Raw genomic sequence first — 21,753 nt, 5'->3', positions numbered from 1 at the left:
AGCCCAGAATGACACTGCAAGGTGCTCATGAGCGTTGGCGCTCTTCACACCCTGCGCTGGCCTTCCTCCTCCTCACCGAGGATGCGTTCCTCCGCTCGTCCAGTGTTTTCCCTCCCTCTCACGTCCCCGGCGGGCCGCAACATTCAGGGAAAGTATGACGCGCGGGGAACTCCAGGGAGGACCAGCAGTGTGGAGCATGCGCAGTGTCCGCGCCTTGCGGGCAGTCTTAATCGCCCGTGGCTCAGCCGGCGCAGCCGATTGCGCAAGCTCCGCGTCCTAGGGCTCCCCTCCCATCCCGTCCTAGCGGGCCACGCCCCCTCATCGCGGGTCAGAGGCCGCGGGGCGGGCGGCGGTGACGCGTGCGGAAGCGTCCTGCGCAGTCGCGGAAGCCGGCGGGCTGTAGAGCGGCAGCGGCGGCGGCCACTGCCGGGCGCCCCGACGGGAGGGGCCCCGGATCGCTCGGAGGCGGCTGAACCGCTGTGTCGCCGCCGCCTTCGGCGGCCGCATGAGTCGGGGCACCATGCCCCAGCCCGGAGCGTGGCCGGGCACGAGCCGTGCTGAGAAGCCGGCGCGGGAGGCGGGGGCCGCGTCTCCGGGCCCCGCGAGAGCCGCGGCGCGGGAGGGCGGGAAGGCGGCGGCCGGCGGGCAGCTGCGGATCGCTGTGCGGTGCCCAGCCGAGCAGTGAGTCTCGGGGCGCAGCGGGGGCGGGCGAGGGCGCCGGGCTCGTTCCCCTCGGGCAGGCTTGGCGTGGGGTGGGGTGAGCTGAGGAGTAGCCGGCCGAGAGCCCTTCGCGCCCTCGGTTCTGGGTAAGGTCGTCGGCGACGGAGAGGAATTCGAAGACACTTGTATCCTGTGTCCGTACAAATGTTTTTCTGCAGGGCCTGGCGTCTCACAGTTCTGGTCACCCAGTGCCCCCGTTTTTACGTCTGCATAGTTAAAACAAAGCCCAGGAACTTGAGAAACAAACCGGAAAAGCGTACTGTTATAACTAACTCCCAGTGAATCTTTCCTCCGACCTGGTTGGGGAAGGAAGTAAGATTGCTTTCTATCACAGCCAAAGGAAAACTGAGCCATGCGACAAGTTTGTTCGTGGAAGGCAAGTCGCCGCTTGATGAGCGCCCCACCTGTTGAACAGACTTTGGACGGAGTCTGACCCAATTCTCTTTTGCCCATTAATGGCTTAACTAGCTGTCCCCTTCCCCCTTCGTTTTTAAATACGAAAGGCAGCGCTGGTTAGATCAATTATTTAGTGAATTGTAAAGAAGCATAAATCGGAGGCGTTTATAGTTTTAGCAAGGGTCTGGGAGCGAGGTGGAAGCAGAAATAGACTTGGAGGCTGAAACGTTTTTTACACTTTCAGGTTCTAGGCACATATAAATGCCTTTGAATTCCAAAATTGGTGAAAGCACTCAGATAACCATTTTGACAGATAGCGTAATTGGCTGGCAAGTTGAATTGTAAGGTGTGTTCAAATGTGATTTTTTTTTTTTTTTTTGGCATTTTCTAAAAAGGGGTCCTTGGCAGACCTATGCAGCTAGTGTATTATAATAATGTTGATGTGCATGGTTCTTCAGCCTGGGCGTTGACATTCATTTATTGAGCACCTAAATCCTCTGGGATGGTATCCACACTTAATGTGTTAATGGCTACTGGGAAAGATTTGGAGTAGGCAGTCTCAACTCCTGCCTATGCAGGTAACCGAAGTGAGTGAGGCTGTCCAGGTGTGGACCATGGGTTTCTGGAGAGCTGTGTCCATCACTGTTAGGGGTCAGAGTCCAGTAGGTTCTACCCTCTGCTTGCTGGATTTTCTGTATTTCAAGAGTCCAAATATCCTGAATTTTTAATGAAATATCCTGATTTTTAGAGTAGCATTTTAGTTTTTAACTGAAGCCACTGTGCAGGCCCACGTTGGAGCTGATGTCTCTGGCTGCAGGTTTGCTCTCTGGGTTAAAGAACGATTTCAGACTCTGCTGAGGGTAAAGTAAGATAGGCAGTGAGGGGTGGGGAGGAGGAGAGAGTGTCTTCTGCTTCTGCTGCTCCACAGCCCATGCTGGTTTCTAACTGCTGCTGCCTTCCTCTTGCCCTGGTAGTCAGAGGTGAGACTCCCCGGTTAGAGACCCTGCCCCTCAGAAGCTGCACCTTAGCCTTGAGCGGAGCGTTCTCATGCCCCTTCGAGATGCAGGAACTTTGAAGCCAGAACCATGTTCCTAAAAGTATGCATAGTTATTTGGCAAGTTTTTCTGTTGGGTATGGTTTCCAGAGTCAGAACCTGGAGAAATAGGCCATGGTGGGAAGGAGCACTCTTTCCTTATGAAAAAGTTTTGAGGCTCTCCCTCTTCTTACCGCTGTCAGTAGATTTATAGACTTAGTCTGAAAGGAATCTAAAAAAAAAAAACCCAGCCTAGGTTTGTCATTTTACACAGTAGGAAACTGAATGGCAGATTCCAGAGGTGCTTCTTGGCCAGGGAGACAGGGAGTAGGTTTCAGGGCCAAGTTCCCTGATGCCTCGGTGGGAAGCTACCTCTATCTTTTTCTGGTTTTCTCAGCAAAACCAGGCAGAGGAACATGATTTATAATGACCTCTCCCCTTCCCTCTTCTAGCTCATTTGAGAGCTGCAGTTGGCTGGCATCCCCCGGACAAGACCTAAGGATGGCTCACACGATGACTTAACAGTCTGATTTGAAGAAGTCTTAGGTCACACCAGATTGGGTTGACTTTTCTTGGAGCTTCCTCACTGTTTCTGTGAGCACATCTGCTGTGCTCTATCCCTTGCTCACCCCACCCCTGCATTTGAAACTGAGGCTGTGTCCACTTCTTGCCCTTAGCTAAGTAAGCTACTGTTCTTGAGGACCAAGATGGTCCTGAGACATGGTTGGTAGCCAGGCTAGGCATGCTTAGGGAATTGAGAGGCAAGACTACTTCAAGGCCAGTGTTTGGCTGGCTGATGATGGGACAGATTGGCTTGAATCTGGGGTCCATAGGCTAGCTGTGTGTGGTGGGGAGCATATGTCTGTGAACCCCTCTGAAATTGAAGGTGAAATTTTATGTGTATTTTTTTTCTGGGCTGAGTTCTAACGAAAGCTGTGGATTTCAAGTGCGAACAAGTTCTTAAACCATTGTTCTTGGGTGTTGCTAAATGTGCTGTTGTGTGCATGTGTTTTCCCACTCGCCTCGCTCCTTAGCTCCTATGGGATGTGTTTGATGGGGTAGTAGCTACTCCCTCCTGCCCCTTCTCCCACCTGGAAGTAAAGACTGTTTTAGACCTCATTGTTAGGGATGTCTGGGTTGTCCCCAGATACCTCTGGAAGTCACGTGGAGTAGCATGAGCCAGTCACGGAAAGTCCACTCGCAGAAGGGAGGTGGAATTTTGGCTTGGGTGCCGGTACTTTCCTGCATCTGATGTGTTGTTCACCCATCTCTACAACCGCTAAGTGGTGGAGAAGGCTGGGTTGAGTGGTCTTTGCTTTTCCTGTGCCTTTGTGGGAAGGTACATTGGTGTCACAGTGGTTGACACTGTCTTACCAACACCGCCTGGGCCATTGGTCTTCTAGGATAGGCCAGGTTAAGCATGAACTGCAGCGTTCAAGTTCAGAAAGCTGAAGAAAGCCATATTTAGCTTTTTTAGACAACTAAGGGGAACTTAATGCAAATGTTTATAATGGTGAGTGATTACAATGCTGTCTTGTTAGTTTTGCATATATGTTAGAATTGACTTTTTTCATATTACATGTTGTATCAGAAATTGAAAAACTGGCTCCACAGAAATGTCTTGCTTCACTGAGCTTTGTGTTTTTAGTTGATAGCTTTGGTTCTTGGCAACCGTATAATTTTGTCTATATGTAGTAAGCATTTTTTAATTAAATTTTCAAGCATTTATTGTTATGCAGGTCTTCGAACAGAGCAAGAGATAATTTGGTCTATAAAATCATGTAATTTATTCAATCATATATATTGCCTTAATATTAAGAATAAGATATTTCATCTCTAGCTTAGAAGAAAACCAGAGCTTGAAAATACACACTTTATAATAACAGTGTGCTAAACTAGGAATTTTCTAAGTAGAACTTACTAGGATTTTGGTTTTAAAATTTAATGCAGTTGTATAATTGAGCATGACTCACATGCCATGGTCCCCAAGCAATCAAGTCAAATTTAAGACTTTGTCTTACTTTTCTAGCTATCTATATGTTTTCTAGAAGGAAACCTTTTGCCATGGTGATCATTTGAGTATTTGGGCTTCAGTGGCATCTTTAGTGCCAAATGGTAGACATTCCCCATCCCTACCCCAACTTGACATATAAACAAAAAAGATTACTAAATTTCCGAAACTGGTCAGCATCGACGATTTTATCTTACAGTACAATATCCTTTTTCTTTTCATTATTTCACTATCTTCCCTTCTCATAACAAAAATTCAGGGGCGCCTGGGTGGCACAGCGGTTAAGCGTCTGTCTTCGGCTCAGGGCGTGATCCCAGTATTACGGGATCGAGCCCCACATCAGGCTCTTCCGCTATGAGCCTGCTTCTTCCTCTCCCACTCCCCCTGCTTGTGTTCCCTCTCTCGCTGGCTGTCTCTATCTCTCGAATAAATAAATAAAATCTTTTAAAAAAAATTCAAACCTCTAGTTTAAATATAATAAATATACAACAAACATAATATATAAATATAAAATATAAATAAATATATATGTGTAATATATAACTTTTATTTTGTCATTTTCAGCCTTAATATTTCGATACTTAAAAAGGTTAAAACAAAAGATTATTGAATGAACTATTTTCTTAAAATTTTTATTTTTCTTGTTCTCACACCTCTCTCTCTCTTTCTCTCTCTTTCTCTCTTTCTCTCTCTCTCTCTCTTTCCAATTGGTTGTCCTTATGTTGGATGACTATTTCATTTTGGCTGTTAAATATCTTCTTTTCTGACCCTAGTAATTGAATGTATTGCTTAAACTTAAAATTTATTCTCCAAGGAATTACAATTTTAGTATCATTTTTAAGGTGGCCTTTAAAGTCCATATTACAGTTTCCTTAGTGGCCTTGTAAAGTTAGCAAATGTCCTTGGATACTTGTCCTTGGTGGCCAGGGAAGTTAGCAAACATTTGTGCACAGGATCTGAATGAGATCTGGTTGTGGTTAAAGTAATTTGAATGTACTCTGGCCTCCCATTCACCCATTTCTGCTTTGCTGCTTTTGTATATCTTGAATCAGTGTTTTTTTTAATTTCCAGTAATCTTCCTTTCTACTGTCTTCCCTTCACGTTTAGTTCTCAGGTTGATTTCTTTTCATTCCATTCCTCCTGGCCTTTGTGGGAATTTGTATGTGTGGCTGTACCAAGAGATGCTTGTTTAGAGAACTTCCTCTGGGCCCTGGTGTTGCGATTGCACTTGGGTTATTTTGCAGATTAAAAAGAAAGAGGACAAAGGTGGAGCCAAGTGTGCCTGCAGCATAGCCACAGAATTCGCTTGAAGTGTAATTTTTAACAGCACATAGATTCATAGTCTGGTAGAACTTAAGACCTGGAAGAGGAACCATGTAGATCATACAGATCTTGTCTGCTCTTCTCACTTTGAAGATGAGAAAAACTAAGGCAAAGATTAGGGAAGTGGCTTGCCTGAAGACATGCTGCTGCTGATGACGTCAAGAAAGTGGTTCACTTAAGTGCTTGTTTTGTAGGATCAGAATTTCTCTCCTATTTGATAAAGCTAGCAAGGAGGCCAAAAGATATAATGAAGCTATTAAAAGAAGAACTAACACATTTAGTCACTTTTTATTTTAGGCATTTGATGTATAGTCCCTGGGAATCTGGTTTCTGTTTGCTTTTGCCTCTGGCGTGGGTTCCCTGGGTGACACCATACCTTTTACTTGGAATGTCATGGGGGTCAGAGAACATGGGAAGTACCTTTTCCTAATATGTCCCCTCATCCCCATAGTATTTTTTAAAAAATAGGGACACATGCACACCTTTACCTTTATTTAGAGAGAAAAAAAGGAATAAGAAATGACCATTGGGTGAATTGTTTAATACTCTGCACCAGTGGTGTAGTATGAGAATAAGAATAGCTAACTTTTTAGAGAGCTAATATTTTACACGTGTCCCTTTTCACAGCAGTCTTGAGGTGAGTTCTCTCACTGTCCTTTTTGCACTGGTTAAATTTAAGTGGTTAAATGTAGGCACCGAGAGGTATTGTTACTTTACTTTAGTTCCATGGTCATACACACAGGGCTAATGAGGGCTGGAGCGAGGAGTGGTTAAAACCTGACCTTCTGGGCGCCCACTCTAGCCATGGGACTCTATAGCCGGGTCACCCATACCACGTGTGTCCTGATGTCTTAGGCAGTGAGCCATTCCAACAGAGGGAATGGGTTGAGCCAATCACAGGTGTAAAAACATAGACTAGTGTTGGCCAGGTGATTGGACTGAAGCAGGGGTGTGTGTAGAGGAATCAGAGAATACAGGCTAGCGTGGTGGGTTAGGTCCACATACAGACTTCCCTACTTATTTGGGAGCCATTAAAGGGTTTCAGTGAGGTGGGGGAAGGTGGGTATGTTAGATTCCCCACTGCAGTCTGCTTCTCTCAGTATCCCTTCTTCATGTGTCTCTGACTGCTGCTCACCTCTTCGTTCCTCTTTCCTCCTGCTACCCTGGGCCATGTACCCGGAGCTGTGGTGTCGAGGCAATTGGGGATGGGAGTATCTCAGGTCATAAACTTAATTCCTTATTTGTTACAAACTTTATTAATTCCTTCCTGTTTCCTTGCACCTGGAGCCTCTGTCTTGTGTGAAAATTGGGCTGTGCTGTCTTAGGGAGGAAGTAGAGGGAATTGGGGGTCTGGTTACACTTTATGTGTACATCGGCCAGTTTCCTCGTTTTAAGCTCGGGGTGACTCCTGTACCCTGAGAAGTACTTGGCACTGCCAGTTCCTGAGCCCCTCTGGGGTTCTGCGGGTTTACCGTCTTACCATCCAGCAGATGCCTCCACTGCAAAGGAGGCATGGTGGCTTTCCTGGCCTCGGTCATTTACTGGTTCTTTGTCCCCTTTTGGACTGTTTAGGCTTTCTCGTGTCTTGTGGTTTTAGCAAAGATAGAGTTGGTATTTCTGTTTCTCCTCCCTGTCAGGTTGTGGCTTATCTTGAGGGGTAAAGGAGATGATATCCTTTTTCAGTCCTTGTCTAGCACCCAGTGGGCTTTTTTTCCTTTCTAGTATGTAGTAGGTTCTGTTCACTCACTAAGTGAGACTAGAGACTTGAGGAACCTATTGTATAAGTACCACGTCAGTCGAATGGCAGCACTTCAAGTATGTGGGACAGGAGCGATGTGCTCAACAGCACGGTCTTTTGTTCTGTGGGCTGGCTGCTTCAGGGTGGGCGTCGGGAGCAGGAGGAGCCTTGGGGGGGGGGTTTAGCTTTGGGGACTTAAAATAATTGATGTTCTCCTGTCCTTGTTTTTAAAGTAGTAATTGTAAAATTTGCTTGTGACATAATAAAGCAATTGGCCTGCATTCCTGTGTAAATACTTTTATTAGTACTGTGTTCATTCTTGGAACTTGATAGGATCGTGACAGAGCTTCATTGATAAGACACATGCTAAGATGCTGACGAACGTAGTTGAGCCCACATTAATAGATGTTCCAGTTAAAATGGCCTCAGAGCCACGTAGCCAGTGGAGTGATGTTAAAGTGTCTCATTTAAATTAAAAAACTCTGAAGTGGGCTGATAGAAGCATGAGCCTCCAAGCTTTAAGATCCATATTTTATCAGATCGTCATCATGTAATATGAAAAAGTTAAGCTTTCAGTGTCTGATAAATTTTTTAAGCAAGTGACTATTGTAATAGGAGGGAAATGTTAGTGCAACAAATTTTGAAATGTCTGATTTGGTGTGATTTCAGTGAGGAGGACATGTATCGTGACGCGGATGAAATAGAAAAGGAGAAAGAATTACTTACACATGAAAGAGGGTTATCAGGTATGTTTGGAATTGTTTTATTCATAGAGTTCTTACTATTTATAGTAGAAAATGCAGTAAGTTGATATATCCATTTTCATAAAATGCTGCGATGTGCTTCTTAGGAAACATTCTTATGCATAGGGTCTTAGCTGCATCTGATTATTTATTTTGCTGAGGTATGTTTGGGGAATACTGTTTCCTGAGCTTTTAAAATCGTAATGCAAATATTCTCCCTGTGTTCTTTACATTCCTATGACTTTTGCACCTGTGAGTATTTGTTCACTCTCTTGAGGCACCACCCTCTCTCAGTTCGTGATTTCCTTTGTATTAGAGGGAGAGTTTGGATTTGAAATGCACTTTTCATTTCAAATGGAAGGACTTCTTGGGAAGCTGGCTCCGTGTGTCGTTGCACGCACCTGGCCATGTGAATTTGATTGACTTGGAAGAAAGAATGATCATGGGATCAGTAGCACGATTCTCTCGTCGTTTCATGACCTTTTGTCCATGTTTCTGCTTAGTTAGGCCTGCTCTTCTCACCCCACCCTTCAAAACCCCGTACGCAGGGGCCCGTTGCTACTCGGGGGAGGCATGACCGCTGGCCGTCTCCACTGCGGGCAGGGCCGGCAGGGCTGTCTGTGAAGAATCCCCTCACTTCCCTGGCTCGCTCGGGCTGGAGCTGAGCAGGGATGCTGCGCTTGGGGGACACGCCATAAATGACTCACAAGTGGCATTTTCTCTCATCACCTGTGTAACGTACGTGTTCTGCTGCTTAGTTCGGAGAACTGGCTTGTGTTTGGTTTATGGTTAACAACAATACTGTCATGTGTGTGGTTAGGAACAAATGATACAAAGTGGGGTTTTGATCATTGTCAGGTCTTTCTTGAGTCGTCCTCACAGGGAATTGACGGAGCTCTTTACTGTGGTAGCCACAGCAGACCAGCTTCTCTGTAGCTGTCCCGCCCAGTGTGTCCCCAAGTCCCGTGTCCCCATCCTTCTTGGAGCAGCAGAGGGTGCTCCGTTCACTTCGGACACGGAGTGCTTGTTAGGCGGAGTCCTGAGGAGAAAGTGCTGCCTCCTGCGTCGCGTCCCTGCTGCCTTTGCAGGGGTCTCATGCTTTCTGCATCCCTCTGCGGGCGCTCTGCTGTAGTTGGCCCTGTCCGCCAGGGAGGCCCTCCCTCTGCAGGTGTTTGAGCATCTCAGAACTGTGTCATTTCCAGCTTTCGTTTGAGGTTACAGTGGGTGCCTTGACAGCCCTTGCATCTCGGTTCTTCGTGGCCCTTCCTGAAATAAGAGCCTTCGGAAGTGCCTCTGTAAGGGTCTGTCTGTGGGAAGCTCTGTTTGCTTGCAAATTTAATCTTAACTTTCTCTTTTAAGAACTCCAGATGAGCAGTTTAGTCTTTTGAACATAGGGTAGTTGACAGTGCTGCAGTCAGATAATGTGTCAGGTTGTTTTTTTTGGTCTTCTCTTTTTCTTCAGTATTCTGCAGTTTCTTTCTGATGTCTGTTAAGTGTGTACTTTTAAAAACCTACTGTTTGAGGTCTTCTTTTTGAATCCCTCGATGCCTAGTTTTCATTAGTTTGAGAGTATTCTCAGCCATGATCTTCTTTTCTTACTCTCTCTACTTCTTCCAGAACTCTTAGATGTTTGCTCGCCTCCTTCAGTCATCCGAGGCTCTTCATGACATGCCCTTTCATAGATATTTTTATCTTGTAGCCTCTGTTCCTTTCTGGGTAGTTTCTTCAGATCTATTTTCTTTTCTGGAAAAGTTCTGGGGGCACCTGGCTGGCCCAGTCAGTGGAGCCTGTGACTGTTGATCTCAGGGTTGTAAGTTCAAGCCCCACATTGGGTGTAGAGATTACTTAAAAATAAAATCTGGGGAAAAAAAAAAAGGAAGAAAGAAAAGTGCTGTTTTCCCCCAGATTTGCCTGGTCTCTTTTTGATAGGTTATTGCCCTTTGCTCATGTTTCTTACTCCTTTATTTCATTAGTATTTAAAACATAGTCTTCTGGGTGTCATAATTTCATTCTCTGAAAATCTTGGCAGGTCTAATTATGCCAGTTTTTGTTTTTGCTTATTTCTTGTTTCTTCAGAGTTCGAATTGTAAGCCCAGCTTCTGTGTCTCTGTGCAGGGCTTGTGCGGTCCGGCTTCAGTGGGAGGGGGTTCAGCCTTACTCCTGCCGGGCACCCGCTGTGTCACCTGCCCTGGGCCCCATTTTGTTAATTTCTAAACTCGGGTTTCCAGGGTCTTGTGGCTAGTCTGAATTCCCACCCTGTCCCTGTATGTGAGCCAGCCTGTGGATATGAATTCTCAGGGGGACTTCCTCTTTCCCAAGCCAGAGCCCAGGCCAAGGCAGAAAGTTGTCTTATGCTCCCTTTAGGAAAAAAACAGTCTTCGCTAACAAAGGGGTCCCAGGGTTGGTGAAACTGGCTCCCTGGCCAAATTTGATGTGCCCGTGGTTTTATAAATAAAGTTTGTTTGGAACTTCTTATTTACCTGTTGTCTGTGGTGGCTTTCACACATGGTAGAGTTGACAAGTTGTGATGGAAACCTTATGGCCCTCAGAGCCTATGTTATTTACTCTCTGGCCCGTTGACAGAAAAGTGCGATTCTTGCCCCGGTCCGCCCTCTGACCCAGAGTCCTAGCTTTCTGAAGTTCAGTTTTAAGTTCCCATCTTTCCAGGTTCTGAATCCTTGTCTTTGTCACCATATGGTGGTTAAGGACCAGACCTCCTGGTTGTTTGAGCTCCTGATTACCCCTCTGGTTTTCGGCTTCTCTTTTGGGTTTGTTTTTGTTTTTTGTTTTTGACGTTAGTAATGTTCTTTCTTGGAAACAGTAACAGTCCGTGTAGTTTGCATTTAAACAAACTGTTGCATACTCTGTCATATACTGTTAAGCTGCTTGAGGTCAGGGACTGCCTGTCCTGTGCCTCCAGCTCCTGTCCTAAAGGAGGGAATGCAGGGGCTGTTGGAGACCCCCTCCCAAAGAACAGCAGCAGGATGGGACTTCAGGTATCAGTTTGCTGCTGGCAGCTGTGTGGGTACTCCATTTCCCCACCCTCACTGCCTCCCGCGGGCCTCTCATTCAGCACAGGCATGTGGCTTGGCCTCCTGACCCCATGAGGTCCCCTGCCTCCTCCTCTCAGTTTTGAGGTGGTGGACCTGCCCGCCTTGCCCACGGGCCAGGGCTTACCTGGGTGTGGGCAGGAATGAGGACTGCAGGCCTGGAGAGCAGGAGGGCTGGACTCCGTGCTCATGAGGTCCTTCCTGAGCTGGAAGTGTGCTCTCTGTTCAGGCTTGTAACGCTGCCTGGCGGGAAAACGTGGCCTAATTGAGGTCCTCAGTTCTGGTGTTTGCCGTTCCTTGTACTTTGTGGGGTGGTGAGTGAGAAGGTAGATAGGAGGAACTCTTCCTTGCACTGAGTAGACGCTCAAAAAAAAAAAAAAAAAGTTTCTTGAATGTAAACACTGATGGGTCTGTATTTAGGATTGGCTGTGCAGCATTGGTGTTTGTGGTCTCTGGGTTTTATGCTTCAAGGGTGTGTTTCACTTGTAAGCCAGTCCTAACTTACGCCACAGAATTGTCTGGAACCTACAAGAAGGAATTTGTGCTCCTTACTCATCCCTGCATCCGTCACCCCCTGGCTTGTCAATGCCTGTAGTCTTGTCTTCTTCAGGAGCCTCTAAATCCGTTCAGGACAGAGTCTGGGTCTTCACTGCCATGGTAGCCCCAGTTTCTAGCTCAGTGCCTGGCACACAGTAGACATTCAGTAAATATGTGTTGAATCGAGCTGAATGTGTTTTTAATTTACATCTTTCCTCAGGAGTAAATACATCGTAAGGTACTTCTGTGTTTATATCTTAATTTCCTTGCTGACATTTACTTTTTCAATAATTTAAAAAGGAAGTCAAGATATGCCTGAAAATTACTTCACTTTCTTCCTAAAACACACATACCCATGTGCGTGCATACGTGTATACCACAAAATCAAACCTCAACCGTATATGTTAAACAAGGAAAATCTAAAGCCCGTTTTTTTTTTTCTTTACTAAGTAATTTGTCTGATTGTGAGTTGTATTTTAAATGTCTTACTAGAGTCAAGTGAGGTCTGTGGCTTAACTGACATTGAGAGCTCTGTTAGTTTCTGGCTTATTATCAATAGCTTATCGTCTTTTGGAGTGAGGGCAGAGTATAAATAAAGACAAATATATTTTTTGTTGTAGTAGGTGTTATCTCTTTGTATAATGGATATACAAAAATTAAAAAGCGTTAGGTGTGTTTTTTCATAGCTCAGCCTACTGCATGACTAGTTTGATTAGAATAGTATTCACCTTGTGCCAGTGAAGTTCCAAGTGCTGAGGACACAGCTGAGACACAAAATAAGCCCTTGCCCACGAAGGAATCATGCTTTACTGTGTTCGTGGCTGTGGGTGTGAGTGGGGGTTTAGGGAGAAATGCAGAAAAAGAAATATGTCAGGTGTTGATCAGTGCCTAGAAGAAAAACAGAACCGTGTAAGGGGAATAGAAGGAAGGTATGTATGTGTGACATGATATCCAGGTGTAGGGTGACATTTGAGCAGAGACCTGTAGGGAGTGCTAGAGCCCCACAGTGTGTGGGAAAGGTCCACGGGAGGCTGGCTGCTGGTCTTGCTGGAATGGTCAGTGTGGGGAGGGGTGGGACCTGAGGCCAGAAAGGCAGTGTGGGGGCAGAACAAGGGGGCCCTTGGGGGAAGTGAGGACATCGGTGCCACTCTGACGGGAGGCTCTGGAGCTCTCAGAACCCAGGAGTGATGGCAGTTGCCCAACTTAAGTTTTAAATGCATCACTCTGGCTGCCATGTGGAGAAGGTGTGGTGACACTGGAGACCCATTGGAAGACCTCCGGGTTATCTAGGAGGGAGGGGATGGTGATAGGTAGTGGCGGGATTCTGGATCTTTTTGGAATGAAGTTAGAGAAAATGTAACCTGAGTGAAGCAGTACTGTTATTTTGATTATGCTTTGTTTCATTACCCACCCACCCCCCTTTTTGATTCCTCAGCAGAAGCCAGATTAAGTGTAGCTCCTGAAATGGATATCATGGACTACTGCAAAAAAGAATGGAGGGGAAATACACAAAAAGCCACATGTATGAAAAAGGTATGATGCCTAGATGCACGAAGTTTCAAGTCTTTCAAATAGTCTATCATAAGTAATTATGTAATATGTCCTTTTATATTTTATATTTTATATTAGACTTAGTTACAACAACTGTTCTTAGATCATGTAGATATTGGTGTTCTAATTCTAGAGATGAGGAAACAGACTCCAAAGGTAAGGAACTTGTTTCGAGTCACAGTTTTACTATAGGGCCAGCTTTAGTTGTTCCGTAACTCTGTTTCTTTGAAAAATACATCTAACCGATGCTGTGCTGTTCAGAGTTGGGCCAGTCATTGGTTGTCCTCTTAGGGTCATTTGGGAATGTTGGGAAAGCTTTAGGAATGGGACCGGCAGATGCCATCCCAGCTGCTGTCCCTACCTGGGTCTGGTCCCCTGCCCTCCTGTCCGAGGGGCCTGGGCTCTCCCACACTCCCTGTGCAGAGGGAACCCTGAAACTACTCCCTTTGTTTAAGGTGTTCCTGGAGCTGCCCTTCTTGGTCCCATCGCATAGATTGACAACGCTTAGGGAGTGTCCAAGGCTCTGGGAAATTGGGGATTCCCTTGACGTGGTCCTGCCGTGACTGGGCCGGGTCACTGTTCAGTCGGGCCCACTCCCGCTGCACACTGGTCAAGCGCAGCACCCTGTTGGTTCTCCCCCCGATGGACCCTGAATCCAGCATTCCTTAGTGGGTTGAACAATGAAATTGCTACTCTTTGACCATTTCCGAGCTACAGAAACGGCAGTTTCGATCTAAAACTTCCACCGCCTCTTATAACCTCTGGGTTTGTCCTTTGCTCATTTTTCTCTTGGGATTATTTACATTATGAATTTGAATGTACTTCTTTTATATTAGACATACTGACCTGTCATATTTCATAGGAATATCTATTTTGTTGTTTAGATCTGTATTGTTTAGGGTTTAAAATTTTTAAATATTTGTATATATGTTCTTTTTCTCAGTGCTCGTTTTTATAGAAAACATTGTGCCTTTTCACACGCACCTCAGCTCTCACACCTGCCCTGAAATGGGCTGACCTTACTCAGAGTGTAGTTGCTACTTAAAGCTCTGAGAGCCAGTGTTAGCTTTGCTCCTGCCAGTCTGAACTGTAGTCTCTTGGTGTCTCAGGCACTTGGTGGGGAGCTCAACCATGAGAAGCCTGGACTATGAATGTTCAACTTTGTGAGGCCATCTGCTGAATGTGTATATTTTGGCCACTTACAGGTGTTCCAAACTTCAGCTCTGTATCAAACTAGATAACCAGGAGGCTGGATACCTAACATCTGTTTTCTCATCTTTCCCAGAAATGCTTTCTCTGACTTGCAATTTTATTTTATAACCTCAGACTCTTGAAAGGATTTAACAGTTGGCACCTCAGGGTCCATAACGCAAAGGTGTCTGTTATCCAGATATTACCTATTTTGGAACTCATGCTAAAACCCTTTCTCTGTGATTTTAGTTTGAGGGCAAGATTTGACCATGTAGTCAGACTCTTTCAGCGACCAAGTAATGAGAGGCACTTCAGTTAGACCAGTGTCACTTTGGGACCCGTGGCAGTGGTTAGAGCATCTCAGGGGTCCGATAACAGTTTGGATATCAGTTCTTTTTTTTGTCCTTACTTGTCTTATGGTTTATTTTTGTTTTGGATATTCTTTTGGAAGTAAGTGTGTATAAACTCAACTTTAATTTTAGAAGTTTGATTCACCTCTGAAATAGCATGAGTAGTTGATGCATTTGGAAAGATGCAGGTACAGTTAGGCCAGGCATCGTGAGTATCCCAGGGTAACTAGGACTCCGCCGAAGGGCGGAGATGCTTGACCGGCCCTCAGTATGTTACAGCGATTGGAGCACTGAGTGAAAATGTGACTCTCACCCACTGAGCACATCATCCTATGATTCGAACCTTGAAAACAACTAATAACGAGGGTCCAGTGCTTGGGCAGAGTCTGCACGGCGCCCACCCCTGACAAGGGCCATGCTCCTTCCTTTGTGTAAGGGCCAGGTGGGAAGCAGAGTTTCAGGCGACTGTCACCGAGGAGCAGGATGAGCAGAAGGGCCCGCAGGACGAGGCTAGTGAAATGCAGGAGGCAGCAAAGTTGATCCTGATGCTCGGGCATCATCCTGCTGGAGAAATCAGGTGGTCGTGGTGCCTGTGGACCCTTTTATGGTGGCTGTGTTTGGAGTATGCGTCAGAATGGTCCGTTTGGATGGCTGTTCTTGAGTGACAGCATGTAGGTCACTGAACATTTTCATTTCCTTGTCTGACTTGCAGACCAAATAATGACACTTAAATCCACTTTTGAAGAGTCTAATAGAATTATCCAGGTATCTCCTAGCATGTAGACTTTTTTTTAGTATACCATGGAAACTTGGGATTTTTTTTTTTTTTTAAAGATTTTATTTATTTATTTGACAGAGATAGAGACAGCCAGTGAGAGAGGGAACACAAGCAGGGGGAGTGGGAGAGAAAGAAGCAGGCTCATAGCAGAGGAGCCTGATGTGGGGCTCGATCCCGTAACGCTGGGATCATGCCCTGAGCCGAAGGCAGACGCTTAACCGCTGTGCCACCCAGGTGCCCCGAAACTTGGGATTTTTAAAAAAAAATTTTTTTAAATACGGAGGTATAAACTTCGTCCCTCTCTCTGTTCTATCCTATTTCTTCATTAGAATTAGGGTCACTTTCACACAGATTACACCCCTCAGGATGTTGGTTATCAGTAAGTGAGTGTTAGAGTAGTTGTTTAGAAAGAGACATCTGACTCCTAACCTCGGGGGTGGCTAGTGTTTTCATAATATTTGGTCTATCATTTGTGTGTTCCTATGTATTTTATCTGTTACATATGCTGATGTTTTGTACAGTATTAACATTTGTTAATTTCTTTTGATTAATAAAAAAAAGGACTTCAAGTGGCTTATGTGAGGGACCAGCCCGCCTTGTTTTCATTCTTGCAGTGATCAGGGACACATTTTTTTTCCACAGGAATAAAACTTCCCCTACGTTCCGAAGTCAGTAATGACCGTTTTGAATTCTTTGATGCTTTTACCCAGGGCTACGAGGAGGTGTCTCAGAAGTTCACCTCCATCAGGCGCGTCCGTGGAGATAATTACTGCGCACTGAGGGCCACGCTGTTCCAGGCGATGAGCCAGCCAGCAGCGCTGCCCTCCTGGCTGAAGGACCCTGAGCTCACGCTGGTACGCTGCTGCTGCAGGTTTGAGTTCGCAATGTTTCCAGTCGTTTTTGTGAGAAAGAGCTGCCTTTTCAGCCTGTGCTGGGTGCCAGTTACTGTCTGCAGTGTGACGTCAGCATGTGGCTTTATTCCATTTCGTGTGGCCGGGATGATTTTGCATAGTAAAGCGACCAAGAATAATTGCTGTTTCCCAGAAGAGAACCGAGGTACAATGTATTTGAACAGTTCAGCTGAATTGAAGAGCTGATGTTCATACTCTGTAAAAGTGCTTAGGAGCAGTTTGACTTCAGTGTTGCTGTCTGTAGTAAGTGGGCTGCACGTTGTCCCATCTGAGCAGCTGTCGGGGTTTTAGAATGCACATTCTGTGCTTACAGCTCCAGTGCGAGAAATGAGCGCCTTCTGCACTGTGTTAAGAGGACAGGTGTAGTTGGTAGCTCATGTCACTCTGGGAGAGGCTGCATGGGAGGTGAGGGTCGGGATGTGTCCCGTGCCTGGCCTTCTTTGTTTTATTTCTTTCTTTCTTTATTTTTTAAAGATTTCATTTATTTATTTATTTGACAGAGACAGCCAGCGAGAGAGGGAACACAGCAGGGGGAGTGGGAGAGGAAGAAGCAGGCTCCTAGCGGAGGAGCCTGATGTGGGGCTCGATCCCAGAATGCTGGGATCACGCCCTGAGCTGAAGGCAGACGCTTAACCATTGCGCCACCCAGGCGCCCCTGGCCTTCTTTGTTTTAAATCCGCGGTGTGGTAGTGACACCCTAGAATGTCGTGTCACTGTGTCTTGTGTCTATGACCTACATCAGATGAAGTCATATGATAGGTTGGATGATAGACTATCTCAAAAAAAAGTCTGGTGGGCAGGAATGATTGGGCAGAACTGATAAGAAGACATTAATTGGAAGAAAACTGGAAGCCCTGTGCTTAAACACACACACACACACACACACACACCACAAACACTAACAAAACCCAAGAGTGCTCTCTGTGGGAAATCTGCCTTAACGGCAGCTTACAAAGGTCATCAGGATGAATTGATTGGCAGCTTACAAAGGTCATCAGGATGAATTGATCGCAAGCTCAGTCAGAGCCCACATGACGGTGGCCGGCGGTGAGAACGAAGCCGTGTCTTGAACACTTCTAAACCACAGGCAGTGACCGTCCCATCTTGAGCTGGGCTGGTCAGAGCCCATCTTGAGGGTTTGTGCCTGTATCCTCAGTCCAGATGGGAGTGTGACCAAGATGATTCATCTTGTTCAGGAACTGTTGAAGGAGCTGGGGTATTTGCCTGGAATAAGACGGCGTTTAGAGGAAGCTGGTTGCCAGCTAAGCTAGAGATTAGGTACACGAGGGGTCCCACGGCCTCAAAGGGCACAAGCAGTGGAGGCCATTGCACTCCTGTTCTCACTCTGGCCCTTCCGCTGATCTTCCCTCAGAAAGTCCAGTGTAACAGGGGCCTCTCTGAGTGAGCGAGTGGTGGCGCCGACGGAGGGGCGGTGTGGCTTACGGAGGCCGGCAGTGCGCCCAATGGTGGCGGGGCACCTGGACCGCCTCGCCTCAGGAGTGGGTCTCTGCATCTCCCCTAACTCCTTGTGTAACTGCAATAAGAACCTCTTTACTATAAAATATTTATTTGGTAACATACTCGCTTAAGGAAATCAAGGGATACCTTATTGCTGCCTAACGAGACAGTCTTACAGGAATTGGGGGATGAAAGTTGTTTCTTATTCATTTTCCTGATACATCAGAATAACCCGTATCCTGTCCTATTAAGTAAAATCCTGCTTGCCCTTAGAGCTTGGTCTACATTATTTGTGTTAAAGAAGGCATAGGCTTGCCATCGGAAACACTTGGAGCAGAGCCAGTGACCGTGGGTCTGTCTCCATTTACCCTGATCCTTGATCTTTCTGAAACACTCGGGGCCTCTTCTGACCACTGCCCTGTGCCCGGTGACAGTCCTCAGTCCTGGTTGGTTCACGGCACAAGCACCTGTGGTTATTGTGTGTCCATGGGGCTTTTAGAAGTGTGGGAGCACTGACCACTTCTAGGGACACAGAAAAGCAGCCCTTAGCAGGCAGGTTGAAGGGAATCTAGTTTTGCGCTGTTAGGGCCTCCTGAACGGCACTGGCTCTACGTTAACCCACCTCTTCTGCTTCTGGGGTCAGAGAGGTCCCCGGACATCTAAGTGTGTGCGTGAGTCTGTGGACTCAGAACCAGACTCGGACAGTGGCCTGCAGACCGTGCACTGCTGAGCATCTCTTGACCTCATCGAGAATTCGGGCAAGCCCAGAGAAGCTCTATTTTGTCACCAAGGGACAGGCACCCTTCAGCTGGCTGATCTGCTTCTGTTTACAGATTGAAATATGTTCTCTGTAGCATTTTGCCGTTTTCCCTCTCTCCCAGAATGTCGTTGGTTTCAGAACATCACAGGAAAAGTGGAGAGCTAGACCGAGAGACCTGCCCGCCCCCACCCTTAATCTGAGCTCAGCGAAAGAGACCCCTTTCTGCCCATGCTCGTCTCCTCTGGCCCGGCTTCCTTCTCAGCCTGGGAGATTGATCTTTGCCCACGCTGCCCCTCTCCTCCTGCCGTGCTTGCGTTCCCTGTGTCCAGATCCCAGTCTCCGCGTTTGACTGCAGTTGATCATCTGACCCTGACCCTAGCATTGGAAGTGGCTTGGTCTGACTGTTCTTTTTTTTTTTTTTTTTTTTTATTTTATTTTATTTTATTTATTTATTTGACAGAGAGAGAGACAGGCAGTGAGAGAGGGAACACAAGCAGGGGGAGTGGGAGAGGAAGAAGCAGGCTCCCAGCAGAGGAGCCTGATGCGGGGCTCGATCCCAGAACGCTGGGATCACGCCCTGAGCCGAAGGCAGACGCTTAACGACTGAGCCACCCAGGTGCCCCTGGTCTGACTGTTCTTAAACTTGGGGGAAGCGCCTTGGGCCCTGAGAGGAAGTGTCCTTCAGGGCAGGGGTCCTTTGGTTTCCAATTTCACTAAGTTTTAGAATGTCTCTGAACAGGAGGTACCTGTGACGGTGTTTGTTTACCGGAGCTCTTTTTTATGAGTTATTTTTGGGGACACATCTTTGTTACCCCATAGTTCTTTTAATCATGGTGATGATGTCAAGAATTGTAGACACTTGCTGGAGAAAATGGGTAATTTTATAGTATAGGCACAAGTGAAATTCCATCTAACCTGATTAATTACCTACCTTATTTTGAAATATTTCCAATCATTTTTTTCTTGTTTAAATCTTGTTACTTGCTTAAATCTCTCTTATTTTGACAAAAGTCCAGTCTCTTTGTGTGTCATAGAAAAGAATGGTTATTTATGTGCGTTCTCTGCACTGTGACTCTAGAAAGCGTTTAAGGTTAGATCTACTTTTTTCTTCTGAATAAATCATTCCAAATGCATTCTTCTTTCCTCATTGTTTCTTTTTCACACCTCATTTTTCGGACTTTCCCCAGGGTCTCCGCCATCTCCCAGAGGCCTGCAGCCCTGAGCTAGGTCATTACACTAGCAACAGTTTGCCCAGTGCGTGGAAGGAATGAGGAGATGGAGTTTTATTTCAAGGTTTCCCTGTATGTAGTTAGAACTTCGGGGTCTGCCACGTGATTGAGTTGTGTGTTGTGACTGCTGCTGGGGTATGTGCACAATGTCACGCGAGGCTCCGATGGTCTTCCAGGCTTCTCTCTACCCCATTTCCCAGCTTACATTCCCATAGTTCCCGCTCAGTGCTCACCTTTGTGCCCAGCTGTGATTTCAGCTTATTGCCACTTGGGGGCATTTTAGGTTCTGGTGATAAATCTGAAAACCTGAATTGAAGGTTTGCAGCAAGGCCACCCACATGTTGCCAAAATGCTGGGCGGTGTGGGCATGGAGCTGGGGTGGTGGTGATAAGATGGGGAGAACGCAGCCCCTCCCCGACTTGGTGAGTGATTGTAAATCACCGACACTGTGGTAACTTTACCTGAAGAGGAATTTATATCCCTGCGTGGCTCTGTGTTTTGCAGGAATGAAACCACCTTTGTTTCCCATGATGGCTGTAGATGGACAAGGTAGAACTGGGATCACCATTTGTGAAAGGGTCTTTAGAGTCTTAGATTCCCGGGGAACTGAGCACATGTGGCCTTGTTTAAAAACTGTAGTTTTGACTGTTAAACAAGCTCATGTTCCACGTAGGATGCTGTAGGAACGAATTCTCCTCTCATGATTGTTTGACTTGGTGAACTTTCTTTTCCTGTCTGGGTGTTACGACAGTGAAGGGACATGTCTGTGCCCAGCCTCATGATGAATTTTCTCCTGACACACCCAGGACTGTGGGGAGTGTCGGAGTTCCCATGCTGTCATCGATCACGTTGTGTCCCAGCTTGCCTTTGCAGACTCCAGATTCTGTGGATGATGAGGGGAAAACAAAATAAAACACGCTCCAGGAAAAAAAGAAAAGGAACCCGGCAAAGGAGTAGCTCAGCTGTCACTTCTTTAATGAGCTGGGCCCCTGCAGCTGTTAACCCCCACTTCTTCTCCACTCTGTTTCTTATCTTACTGTATTGATGAGGCAATTAAACTAGATACACGTTTTTGTGAATATGAAAGCTGTTGAGGATATGGGGTGATGTTGGAAGTTAGGCTTTATTTTTCTAATCAGGAAAGAGTCAGGTTTTTACTTTATCCTGAACCATCTCGCTTGCCCAAAGGGCCTTCCTAAGTCGGGCTTTAGGGAGTGGCAGGGAGGCTGTCCGTGATCCCAGGAGCTACCTGGGTGGTTTGCGAAGACACGGTTTTGGACACTGCCTTAATGTCCCCTCACAAAATCCTGTGGAATGTTCTGGCTGTGGTCAGAGCTGAGCAAGGTAGATCGTGCCTTTGTTATCTCAGCCAGAACCACCATTTCCCTCCAGCAGACAAATGTGCGGGAATTAATTTGGACACAGAGGTAGGTTTTGTAGCCCTTGTGGTTTCTGCGGGATCCTGTGATGGATTTCTTGGAATGTTAATACCTCTTTATCTCTCTGTTTCTTGATAATCCAGTTACCGGAAAAACTCATAAGCAAATACAACTGGATCAAGCAGTGGAAACTTGGACTGAAATTTGAGGGGAAGAACGAGGACCTGGTTGATAAAATTAAGGAGTCCCTCACGTTGCTGAGGAAGAAGGTTTGGAATCTGTAGCTTTTTTGCTCTGATAAGTGCAAAACTCTCACTCCTGGTCGCCCCGGCAGGACTTCTTAGTCCTCACGTGGTGGATTGCCAAATGCCCGTGGCTGGTAGTTAGACAACATAATTTAAATGAACACAAACTCTTCCTTTGAAGTCTTTGGTAAAAACGGAGAGATATCGACACCATTTATTATGTTTAGTGAAATGTTTAACTTTTTTAAAAGGAAACCGTAAATGTGGTCTTCGTTCTAAGTCCTACTGACAGGTTTCAGGGAGAGTCTGTATTTAGTCTCTATTTCTTAGAGTATTATCAATGATGTGAA

The 21,753-nt window shown here is 46.2% G+C and overlaps 1 protein-coding gene across 2 annotated transcripts in view; it reads left to right on the top strand.

The window, feature by feature from the left end:
• Window positions 1-369: 369 nt before the first annotated feature.
• The window catches only part of OTULIN (OTU deubiquitinase with linear linkage specificity), a 31,479-nt gene continuing 10,095 nt past the window's right edge, over window positions 370-21,753 (top strand). The window contains exons 1-5 of one of the 2 annotated variants that reach the window (XM_045787158.2): window positions 370-681; window positions 7,891-7,967; window positions 12,990-13,084; window positions 16,132-16,275; window positions 21,302-21,427. In XM_045787158.2, the coding sequence (XP_045643114.1) occupies window positions 506-681; window positions 7,891-7,967; window positions 12,990-13,084; window positions 16,132-16,275; window positions 21,302-21,427 (618 nt within the window). In that variant the 5' untranslated portion in view covers window positions 370-505. Of the gene's footprint in view, window positions 682-7,890; window positions 7,968-12,986; window positions 13,085-16,131; window positions 16,276-21,301; window positions 21,428-21,753 lie in introns of both variants that reach the window. The other variant, XM_045787157.2, reaches the window with a different exon arrangement.

This window comes from Ursus americanus, chromosome 15, assembly GCF_024610735.1.
Source record: "Ursus americanus isolate L20-20 chromosome 15, mUrsAme1.1.p, whole genome shotgun sequence".
NCBI classification, from domain to species: Eukaryota; Metazoa; Chordata; class Mammalia; order Carnivora; family Ursidae; genus Ursus; species Ursus americanus.
Note: the sequence above shows the minus strand (reverse complement) of the source record. Positions and strands in the feature narration are given on the sequence as shown.